This window comes from Garra rufa, chromosome 2 (assembly GCF_049309525.1).
Source record: "Garra rufa chromosome 2, GarRuf1.0, whole genome shotgun sequence".
Taxonomy (NCBI): Eukaryota; Metazoa; Chordata; class Actinopteri; order Cypriniformes; family Cyprinidae; genus Garra; species Garra rufa.
The window spans coordinates 44,545,433-44,558,048 of record NC_133362.1 but is presented as its reverse complement, the minus strand read 5'-3'; the positions used below and the strand labels follow the sequence as shown (position 1 = coordinate 44,558,048).

General features: G+C 35.8%; 1 protein-coding gene across 1 annotated transcript in view; it reads left to right on the top strand.

Annotated features, from left to right (window-relative positions):
• wdr11 (WD repeat domain 11) overlaps positions 1-11,030 on the top strand; it is a 44,256-nt gene extending 33,226 nt beyond the window's left edge. Inside the window, exons 10-13 of the mRNA XM_073834267.1 lie at positions 3,234-3,331; positions 5,004-5,149; positions 6,664-6,746; positions 9,194-11,030. Of these exons, the coding sequence (XP_073690368.1) occupies positions 3,234-3,331; positions 5,004-5,149; positions 6,664-6,746; positions 9,194-9,393 (527 nt within the window). The 3' untranslated portion in view covers positions 9,394-11,030. The remainder of the gene's footprint in view (positions 1-3,233; positions 3,332-5,003; positions 5,150-6,663; positions 6,747-9,193) is intronic.
• The last annotated feature ends 1,586 nt before the right edge of the window (positions 11,031-12,616 follow it).

Below are 12,616 nucleotides of genomic sequence, written 5' to 3'. Positions count from 1 at the left end.
ATCTGAAATGCATGTAGTCACCACATAACTAATGTCTGTATTTTCAAAAATGTGCAGTAGTCAAAGGAATACAAATATAAAATAGAAAACAATAAATTTAGGTTATTACAGCTAATTCAACACTCTAAAAGGGTCTACAAATTTTCTATACAGACATAAAAATAATACAAATTAACATAAAAATTATATTATAAAACATACCAAATCATTACTTTGACTTCTGCTAAAATTGTTTTGGTGTGCTAAAGTATTGATTGGCAAAGCTCACTCTTCCCCCGAGGTCTCTCAACTAGTCAGCAGACGGTGGTAGCGCTCCTTTCGTCCACCCGCTTTCTTGAATTCCACAACGACACCTGTATCTCACCATCAGCCTCTGAAAAGCAAATGTTTATATCAGGGATCCTCAAATCTGGCTTGTGAGATCCACTTTCCTGCAGCGTTTAGCTCCAGCTTTGATCAAACTCACTGTGATTTTCTAATGATCCTGAAGACATTAATTAGCATGCTCCGGTGTGTTAGATTAGGGTTAGAGCTAAACGCTGCAGGAAAGTGGATCTCACAAGCCAGATTTGAGGATCCCTGGCCTATATAAAACAACAGGTTCTGAAAAGGTCTCTTTTAGTTTGAGCTATTCGGGTTCAGTTGAATGGCTAAAGAATGGCCAGTCTCCTAGTTGTATTACAGGGCTTCATACACAAAACCTGCCTGGGCTCAAAGGTACAAAAGTTGCTCTGGGCCCACAATGGGCTATCATGGGATTAATGTAGGCAGTCCGCTAGTGTGGGCTGCTCACAGAGAGCCTGGGGCTGTTTAGGTTTGGTGTGGGCTGGTGCTAGCCCACTGTGCCAGCAAGGGCCCTGCAAGTGTTCTCATTGTACCTTGTTTTGATTTGCGTGTATAAATTCTCACCTGTTTTTTAGATCACGATTATTGTATTATTGCCTTGCCTTGTTTGTTTGTCAGACTGTTTACTTTAACTTCATTTCAACTTCATTTATTTATATAGCACATTTAAATGCAATGTTGTTGCCCAAAGTGCTTCACAAAATTAAGGATACAAATAAATTACACATGTAATGCTGTTGACATGAATAACATAAATAACAATCTCCAGATCTTTAAAACTTAACCTAATTATAAGCTGATAAAAACTGCTTCTTACAACAAAATTTATTTGTTAAAACTAAGAGATAAATCTATTATAATGCCAAGTTTTTATGGGGAAAAAGCGTTAGCTATCTTCTCTTTAGCCTTAGAAGGACCAAATATTATGATGTCAGATTTTTTTTCGTTAAGTTAAAGAAAATTATTGGAGAGCCAACCTGTAACCTCATCTAGACATTGCAACAGGCACTTTCCAATCTTAAGCGGAAGATAAATCTGGGTGTCATCTGCATACATGTGAAAAGAAATGTTGTGGCGACAGCAAATGGACCCCAACGGGCACATATATAGAGAAAAGGCCATATTTTAAGGGAACCACAGAGGATGAAACATTTGCCAAATTAACAAAAAATGTTCTATCCTTAATATAAGACTGAAACCATTTCAAGGCAGTTTCCCCAAAGCCCACCTTACACACCAACCGTTTTAAAAGAATCAAATGATCTACAGTGTCAAATGCAGCACTGAGATCTAACATAATTAAAACTGTAGCCATCCCAGAATCAACCGCTAATAATAAATCATTTAGCACTTTTAGCAGAGCGGTCTCAGTACAATGAACCGCTCTAAAACCAGATTGGAATTTATCCAGCAGATCATTCTCCCACAAAAAAGCTGTGATTTGCGTCAGAAATACCTTCCCTAAAACTTTAGATAAAAATGGAAGTTTAGAGATGGGACAGAAATTGGGGTGGAGAAACCACGGCTTGTTTAAAAGATGGAACACAACCCTGTAAGGAACTATTCAGAATTGAAAGTATGCTAGTGCCCATAGTGTCAAACTAATTTTTTTGAAACTGTGGTGGAACGGGATGCAGTAGAGATGCTTAACTATTCTGCTAGGGCTGGAAGGGAGACCTGGTCAAATACTTGTGCTTATTTTTTGTCTGGACTTTGACTGTTTCATGTTGCCCTTTTGGATTTGTCATTTGGAATTGCCATTTTAATAAACTGTAAATGTATCCTGCAGTACAATTTAGCTATGACCAGGTTCCTTACAGTACTAAAGAAAACAATATTATCTACATAACTACTTACAAAGCATAAATCTGTATTTAGATTTCAGTATGAGCACCTTGACATTTACAGTATATGTGGCTTGCTCGCACTTTTAATAAGCAGAGAAAATTTCCAACTTTAACCCTTGTGTGACCTTATGGACATTTTTGTCCATTTCAGTTTTGTTTCTTGTTTTAAGTGTGCCTGTGTTAATGCCAACTGCATAAATCTTGCCTCAGGTGTGTATTTTTATTTAAATTGTAATATTTCACCCTCATTTCCTTCCAAAAAAATTAATTTTACCCTCCATACAAAAAATACTCACACTCAGGACCTTAAGGACAAAAATGTCCACATTGAAACCCATTAAAACTGCAATTGTTTAACCCAAGGCCATTTGACTATAAAATGATGCAATATTTGCTAATAGGCATTCATTCTATCGGCAAGGCTTCAAATTTAAAATTTTTACCATTTTTTACTAGATTGTCATTTTTTTCAAATTTGGCATATAAAAGAAATACTCCCTTTTTTGAGTTTTCTGCTTATGCTTATTATAGTCTATTATAGAGTCAATTGCAAAAATAATGCAGCTAAAATTGTGTGGGTATGTTGGTAAGGATGTCAGAGTGTGGTTTGCATGTGTTTACTGAAAATTTTATGGGTGTAATTAGTTTGAAAGAAATGATATTGTACTGGCAATCAAAAATCCCACTCCATGTATTTGAGTCCCACCCTTGGCAGGGTCATAGGGCCATGTGAAAACTATGAATAAGGTCAAAGAAGATTAATGAGCTTTGAGGTTTTTTCTTTTTCACCCAAACACACATTTTAATGTGTGCTCATCTGGGGCACCTGCAGATAACGAGCACATCAGTCATATTTCAAATTAATGCTTCCGTGTGTGTGTGTGTGTGTGTGTGTGTGTGTGTGTGTGTGTGTGTGTGTGTGTGTGTGTGTGTGTGTGTGTGTGTGTGTGTGTGTGTGTGTGTGTGTGTGTGTGTGTGTGTGTGTGTGTGTGTGTGTGTGTTTTGGCTGTTGTCTCCTCATTGTTTCTCTCTGTCTCTTAGAGGGTGTGCAGTTGCTCTGCCTGATCGACAAAGCAGCAGATGCTTGTCGTTACCTGCAGACGTATGGAGAATGGAACCGTGCTGCCTGGCTGGCGAAGGTACTTCGCACACAGCTGCTGCTGCTGTTGGTTATTGCTGTTGTCATAGATTATTGCTGCTGCTGTTGATTATTGCTGCTGCAAAGCAAGTACATGAACTTGCTACAACAGCAGCAGCAATTCAGCAGTGTAGAAGATCTATTCTGCCAAGATCAAATAGCATATATAATAACTTCACAACAAAGCTGGAATGAGAAGATCAACAAAGCAGCCAAAATGCTCAGCCTAAATGCATACGGCCTAAATACTTACGGCATATCTGCGTATCAGTGATGCGCGGGTCAATGTATAAACAACCCAAACCCGACCAACGTTTTCAACTAACCCGCCCGCAACTCGGACCGCAAAATAAAAAAAGAAAATATTGTACCTGACCCGCATGTTTAATATTGGCGACTGACAGCAGCGATTATATGCGGTTATATGCGGTGGAGATGCGTTCACTGTCAAACATAATTCTGCATTAATTAGGTAATTTTGTCAAAAGATTGATTACAAGAAAAATACAGATTGTTCATGTTGTGGTTTCGTTTGTCTTGCCTTTATACAAATTTAAATAGTTTCATTTTCGAAGTAGGCTACTCTAAATTGTGTCAGTGATTCTCCGATGTTAAATATGTTCAAGAGTTTATTTCGATCTAAAGTGTAATAAAAGTTAAGAAAAAGAGACTATAAGCTAATTCCTTTTTTCTTAAGTTTTATTCTTCTAAAAATGATCAAGAATATTAAATCAACTTAAAAGGCTAGGTTAACGACTTTTCTTATACAAACATAACGAATGCACTTCAAAACGAAGATTTCATATATAAAATCAGGAATGACGAATATGACAAAATAAAATATATATATGCTTCATTTCGTTCGTTTCGCTCTCTGGAAATGTAAAGAAAAAATACCGTTTTTATTCGGAATTCTTTTTAATCCCTGGTTTTAAACAAGCATATACATGAGATAATTTATATATTATTGCTTGAATAAACGTTAAAAAATAGTCCTACATTTTATAATTAAGAAAATTAAACAGACCTAGGCATTTGAAAAGACATAGTGAAATGTGTCTAATAATTCCAAAAAGAAAGAGAAACATTGGACATAATCAAAATATTCGAGACATTTTTTAGGAAAGATGCTGCATGTGTTTATCCAGTCTAATCGATGTGTGCGTCTCTCCCTCCCCCGACTTTCCCAACAAAAATCCCACCCCTCTCAGAAAATGCATAAAGCTGACATTACTGAGCTATGCGTTTAAAAGTAGCCTATTAAAATGGTACAATGGCATTGCTCAGTTCAACGTGTTGGGAAATCGGGCGTTTTGTCCCGCGTCAGCATTTATTCAACAGTTAATAACGCTCAACATTCAAAAGGTAAATATTATTCAGCCAATAAAGTGTAGGTCTATGTATTTCATAGAAAAGTGTGTCTAGTACTATATAAATTACAAAGGTTTAATTGGCATCTTTATTTCAAACGACCCGACCGACCGCGACCCGAATATCATAAAAAATATTTTTGGATGACTCGTAACCGTGGTCACCCGCTCATTTCGGATCAACCCGCGCATCACTGCTGCGTATGTATTGGCATTAGCAAATATAAAAATGTGATCAATTTGCAGCAAACAATCTGTAAATAGTGAGAGAAATGTATGTATCTCAATGTCTCTCTCTCTCAGGTGCGTCTGAATCCAGCAGAAAGTTCAGATGTGCTGAAGCGCTGGGCAGAGCATCTGTGTTCTCCTCAGGTAAATCAGAAATCAAAGGCCATCCTGGTCCTGCTCTCATTAGGATGCTTTCATAAAGTGGGCGAGATGCTTCACAGGTATGCATTTCTTTTCTTTTTCATGTTTTGGTAACACTTTACAATAAGGTTCATTTGTTAACAATATTTAACACATTGACAAACGTTAACTAATAATGAGCAATACACATTTGTTACAGTATTTATTCATTTTTGTTTGCATTAGTTAATAAAAATCCAACTGTTCATTGTTAGTCTATGTTAGCTCAGGTCCATTAACTAACATTAATAGATAAAATCTTTGTTTTTAATAATCTATTAATGTCTATTACTGTTGAAATCAACATTAACTAAGTTTAATAAACACTTTAGAACTATTTTTAATTTTTAGTTCATGTAAACTAATGTTAACAAATGGAACCTTATTTTAAAGTGTTGCCGATTTTTCATTTAGCCCATTCAGATTATTGTTGCCCATTAAAATGTATTATCCATTTAGGGAATGAAGCATAAAATAACGTAGTAAAATAAAAACCAAATAAACAAATTGTCGTCATTTACTCATCCTCATGTTGTTTTAAAACCATTTTTTTTTTCTTAGAACACAAAAGGAAATGTTTTGCAGAATGTCTATTATCCCTTTTCTACCAAGGCAGTTTGAGTGCTAATTTAGAGTCAGAGCCTAGTTTCAAATAGTTTTTTTTTTTTTTTTTACTTTCAACACCCAAATCAACAGCTCTAAACCAGGAAAAGTGGTTTGTAAGTAGCACCAAAACATTGCTGGTCTAGAAGTATGCATCGCTTGCGTCAGGGGCTGGGTAAGGGGTTAACTTTTGACCGCCATATTTGAAATAGCAGCTAAAAACAAACATATTTGATTTGCCATACGTGTTTGGATGCCGATGTAGGCCATGTAAAGCCATGAACATCATCCGCCATTGTTGATATTTAGTGGCGCCTTGTGGACCAGTCGGCATGTGGCGTCTTAGAACCGCGGGAGAAATTTAAAAGCTTAAAGAGTCTTCTGCTCTCCAATCACTCTTGCTGTGTTGTGGATTGGTGCTGATGCATCTCGAGCAGACCTGGTGTGGTTGGCGCTGTCATGCTAGGGTTGCTGGGAAAGATGAGACTTATTCAGTGACGTAAGACCTGGATCTGTGGTGGCTCTCTAGTCCGTGGAAAGGCAAACCAGTTCTTAGAAGGCTTACCAGTTAAACCAACTCTGAACCAGCAATAGCACTGGCTCTTAACTAGCACCCGGTTCATGCTGGTTAAAAAAAAGGGGTTTGTTTACATCAAACCTGACACTGCTTATTCCAAGTTTTGAAAATGGAAAACAAAAAAGAAAAAGAGAGAGATCTGAGAGCTACTGTAGAGAGAAAGATTATCAGTGAATGATACAAAGTTACTCATGAACTTGATCTGTTTACAAGTTGATCTGTTCCTCACACAAAGTTACTGTCTTCAGAGGTGTCATCCCTAAATGCCATTAAACTCTTTGTAAAAGGCGCTGTGTTTGACATTTGAATGTGCATGTTAAAGGATGTGATGCTCAGATATTCTTTCTGATATATTTTTCCATTTTTTTTTGACAGCATGAGATATTTCGACCGTGCTGCACTCTTCATTGAAGCCTGCCTAAAATATGGTGTGATGGAGACAAATGACGACATTAATATCCTTCTAATGCATATTCCAGTTTTTCTAACAGCAAAATGCAGCAGGGCTGAATTTTATTTAAAAATGAAAATGTAAACATTTATTTATAGACAAATAATGTTTTGACATCTCATCTAAAAGCAGATTAATCTTAAAAAAAAAACTCCACTCAAACTAAGGCCAGTGCAAGGCAGGGTTACCAACAGACGGGAGGGGGGGGGGGGGGCGGGGGGGCGGCTTGTATGATTCTCAGGGGAGCTAACCGGATCTTTCGGTTAACATCACGTAAGTTCACCCATTTCTCTGGAAATACATAAATTTAAATCACTGTTAAATTAGGAGAAGAATAGAGTGAACTTTATAGTTACCTACACAACATGTACCTATATGAAAAAAAAAATCAGACTTTAATTGAAGGGATTAACTCACAAACACAAGTGTGTTTTTTGCTAGTAATTAATTTAAATGTCTGAAACCTAAAATCAATCTAACCCTATCCTAACCCTATAACAAGAATGATACATTTTACCAAGAGATGATAGAAATGTTTTAAGCAGGAATTATCAAACACACACACATGTACCAAACTCGAATATAAACCTGTGCATAATTATTAGGCACGTTGATATTCTGATCATATATTTTTATCCAAGCACATTTGACCAGTTCCAAACCACATCGATCTTAATAAATACTGTTCATTTTGTATTCAATTATTTATAAGTGATTTATAATTGTCCATGAAGGCTGGAAGTGAAAAACTCCTTATATTCAGGTGTACAGAATTATTAGGCACATTTTCTTTTACAGATAAAATGAGCCAAAAAAGAGATTTAACTCAGACTGAAAAGTCAAAAACCATTAAATGCCCATGAGAAGGATGCAATACTAATACAATACTAGAATTTGCAAAGTTAAGACATGACCACCGGACAGCAAAACACTTGTTGCATCTGCATTGTCAGAAAAAACAGGTGGAGAAGAAAAGATGCATGTTAATTGCAAAAAAAGTAAGAATTAAGGTTAAGAATTAGATATGAAACCATCAGGAACCATTTAGTCTCCAGCGCCACCGTTTTCCAGAACTGCAACCTACCTTGAGTCTCCAGAAGTGCAATGTGTCAGGTTCTCAGAGACTTTAAAGTTGACATTTCAGAAACTCCACAAAGCAACCATGAACTGATTACATTTGATTACTTTCTGATAACTTTTCAAAATTTCTAAACAATGTTTTCAACTGTCAATCATTTTAAAACATTTAAGCCAGGCAGGGTTAACCTTACAGTAGTACTCAACACTGACTACTGTCAGACTTCCAAAATCCTTCATAGGGTCATATTAGTTGCTGTTGTATTAACTTACAAAATACATGAATATAAGAATTTCTACTACGGGGCCATTGAATGCTTGAATCTGATTGGCTGACGAATGCTCTAATGGTGTGCATTATTTTTAGGGAAATACACTGCGAACGTAGTTCCAGGCAGCACTTGACCGCATTACATGTCAATATCACAACGACACTGGCCAAACAAATAAATACAGTAAACAATAGGATAAAAACAACCGATTATTTTCATGTTTTTGCTACAATATTATGTATGGAAAGCACATACTCTATTCCTCCCACTCTCTCTCCCTTACAGATGCACACATATACAGTTTGCACACACGTTAGCATACGTGCTAATGTTGTTAACGCTGTTCTGATAATTAATAACTAAAAAACTACATGACATTTCTTACAAGCAAGGTAACAACAGCATGGTCTTGAAGAAAATTAACTTAAAGTTTCACTATTAGTATAGATGATGCTGCCAATCACTTTTGAGAGACACACAGACTTGAGAGAGGTAATTCACAAGCTTCATTTCTCTCTCCATCTCTCTTTCTGTCTGTCTGCCTGTCTAATCTTCATTATTAGATGCATTAGTTTGCTATCAACGGCTCAAGTGTCGTTACTAGGTCTAAAATGACTTTTTGGAATTAGCAACGAAGGCTTTGGATGAGCTGCGTAAGAAATGAATCCTAGTCTCAATAGCGTTTTAAGGACAAAAACCGGACGAATGTCCTGGAATATATCATCTGATCGATGTCTTGTGGTGTGGTAACCGTATAATATGCATAATGCACACCAGAGGTGGTGATGCAGCCACGGCGTTTAAGAGTCACCTTGGCACCCTGTTTAATGTTTGAAACATTACATTTCACAGGGTTTAAACAATGGCCTAAACAACTAAACTGTACGTGGACAGTTCTACATTTTAAATGGTCCTTTGCTATTCAAAAATCTGACTTACATGACATTTGCTTATGTGTACTGGTGTCCACTTAACACTCCAAATACTTTCAGGGGTCACAATAGGTTGTATGTAGTAAATAGTAACTTGGTCTTTTGCACTTTTTTCATTTTACTAGTATGACTTTCCTATCTCCAGTCTTCCTTAACCACAGCATCTCCACATAAGCTTATAGGTGCAGCCTTTGTGGACTACGCTAAGCTCCTTCGCTCCATGGGGCTGAAACAGGGTGCCGTGCTATGGGCATCTCGAGCTGGAGAGGCAGGAAAGGAGCTGCTGGATGAGCTGTCCCAAACAGAAGGTACAGTGCTAGAGCCTAGCCCCAGTGAGGAGGAAGTGGACAACTCTCTTGGGAATAAAGATTGAAGGAAGGAGAGGATATGTAAAGAAAAACTTAAAGAAGATGCTTCAAAACTCGCTCTTATAGCACCCATAAGCATGCAGGTAGTTGACAAACACACATCTTTTCATTAAAAGTATTTGTCTGGATTCTGGTTATCTTTTAAAATTCTCTGTTGGTTGTCAGGTGTGATGTACCCCAAGACATTCCCTTAGCACCTGTTATCCTGCTGTAATGTATTCCAAACCTGCTCTTGCACTTATTTTAGCAACTAAACATTGTTACAGTGAATTAAAGCAATCTAAATAATGATAATAATTATTAAAGAACACATTTTGAGAATCTATAAAATGAGTTTATATGTGTTTGACGTGAAATATGCTTAAAATTTCATATTAGGGCATAGTTTAAAGATACAATATAAAAAAGAAATGATTAATCTCATGAAACATGTCCAGTTTCACCCCAAAATATAAAAAATAAAAGAAAGAAAAATACTGTTATATTAAATTATCTACAGTGTTGTTATGATTAAGATCATTATAGAATTTTAGAGGGTTGTTGATTTCTACACTCTCAGGAAAAAATGCACCTTTAGGATGCACAGCAGCTTATCTCTGGAGAAGTGTCCTCAAAGGGGCATCTTTATGCTTTATTTACCTCTAAACGATTAATAATAGTACCTTAAGGATACATATTACTACTCTAATGCCGATGATACATTTTATCGGGCAACTTTTTTTGCAATATTGTTTGGGCACTTTCCTATTGAGAATGGGTAACAGATTTCTATCTGGATAATTTAGATCAATCGTGGGCCCTGTGTCTCGCCTGGTTGCCCACTGACCGCAATATTTGCCAAAGTTGCCTGGCAATATTGCTCAAAAAGTTGCCCAGTGTATCATCAGCCTAAGATACTAATATGCACCTTTTAGGGGTAGATAACATACTTCCCAAACGACAAGCTGTTGTATCTTTAAAGATACAATTTTCTGACAGTGTAATTTTGTAGTACAGAAAAAGGTTTAATTACCGTTTAAATTATATATATTGTGGGTTGTTTTTGTGCAGTAAAATTGTCATGGTCAACAATAGGCTTAATTTTCTAAAATAAATATAATAGCAAAATATAATGGCAAAAAATTATTTATAATTTATTTTTTTATTTTATTGTGATTTTGTAGTGAAGTATGATAAATGGATCGATGGTTAAAATTGAAATGCAAAAACAACATTTATGGTATTTTGTTGGATATCAGATACTGTATTTGTTTTTTTAACAGAAAACAACCACCCAAACAACAAAAGCAGGGGCATTTTCTTTTCCCACTTAGCTTCAGGTTTCCAGAGAGTTACTGTATTTGGATGTTGTCCTGTTGAAATAAGATGTGACTGCATATCCTTGATATGTGTGGCACCATTATTGTGTCTGTGATTTACAAATGATTTTTTTCCCTAATGATTAATTCATTTGTTTATTTAAGATTGTTGGATTGCCCTGCCTTGTTTTGGTATGATTGTAAGTAATGATTTGTCATCACTTTATCGTTTAAATGCTGTTCCTATTTAAACATTTGTTATGATTGTTCTAGGTGTTTGAGCTTACTGTGTGGATATATGTGTATAGGTAAAGCAATAAATATAGCTTGTACCATCCATTTAATTTTCTCTGCTACTTTTTCAAAACATTTTATTATTATTTTTAATGTAATTTTTTTTAAAGCCATATTTTATATGGATGAAGACATAAGGTCATAAAAAATAATCATGACTGACTGATTATTTTTATGCCCTGCAATGTCAGTAAGTCTGGGATGAGTGTAAATAATAATAATAATAATAATAATAATAATAATAAAAAAACAGGTCTCTATAAAAGTAAACCTGGGGATATTCCAGCAAAGCAGGTTATGTCACATACCCGGGTATGTTTAAAGGTAAGTAGGCAGATAAACTTAGCATTTGGTTCCAAATATGGAGGTAACCTTCAGGGTATGTAAGTAACTTATTCTCTGAACATAACATGCTCCAGAGTAGGTTATGTTTCAGGGTTAGTTTACTTCAGAGCTATCAACACAAGCATGACCTTTTTAATTTTAATAACTATAATGTAATAATATTTCATCTTCATATGTACCAATATGGTTTGTATATATGTGAAGGTAAGTTAACCTTGCTTTCTAGAATACCCCCCTGATAATGACTCCTGAAGGAGCCTAAATAGAAGCAAGGGACCATGGCACCTTTTTTTATATATACGTACTGTGTTGATATATTTTGTCATAGAAATTGGGCCTACCTATGAATTTATTCACAAAAAAAAAAATTCATTGAAAAATACAATACAAATATGATATATGTATTAGTAGTTAGTAGATATTGTGTGAAACCAAAACATCGTAACGTTGACTTTGATATTCTCAATGGTTTTCTTCTTTACAGTAGCATAGCAGGAACAGCCTGGTTTAGTGAGAGGGTGTAGCCATTTTGGTTACAGGTGTTTATACTCAAAAGTAATGTTATTTATTTATAGAAAACAAAACATGCATTCCCTTACCATTTTCATTGCATATAGCTGCCCCGTGGGCATTTCATTGCATGAAAGCTAAACTGGATAACAAGCTTTCCTTACTAGCAGTGTTGTTTTTGACAACCATCTTAGATTTAGTCTTAGTCTTAGTCTTTTGGACTAAAATGCTTCTTAGTTTTAGTCAAATTTTAGTCACTTCTATATGTGATAGTTTTAGTCCATTTTTAGTCGACGAAAAGTCAAAAAGGTTTTAGTCTAGTTTTAGTCAAAAAAAGGGAAAAAAGTAGTCTTTTAACAAATTAATGTAGGTCAGTAAGTATTTTGCTGTTGGGTAGTGTCACTTATAAGTTCTGAAAATAGCAGATCTATAGTTCAACACAATGTGAGCTTCCGGATCGACTATTTTCACCAATAATTACAATAATGAAGGAATGTTTTAGAACATAAAAGACAAACAAGGATGGAATGCTAAACGGCTTGCCATACTAGTATAGCAAAGAGTATTTAATGCTAAAACGGCTTGCCATAGCGTCAGATACTTTTTAAGTTTTAATTGGCATGCACAATGAGCGGAAATGTCATGCATTTTAAACGTCTGACGGACCACCCACTAACATTTTCGTCTATTCTCGTCTCGTCAACAAAAACTCACACACGTCTCGTCATGTTTTAGTCATCAACGAGCCATTTGTATCTCGTCATCGTCTCGTTATCGTTAT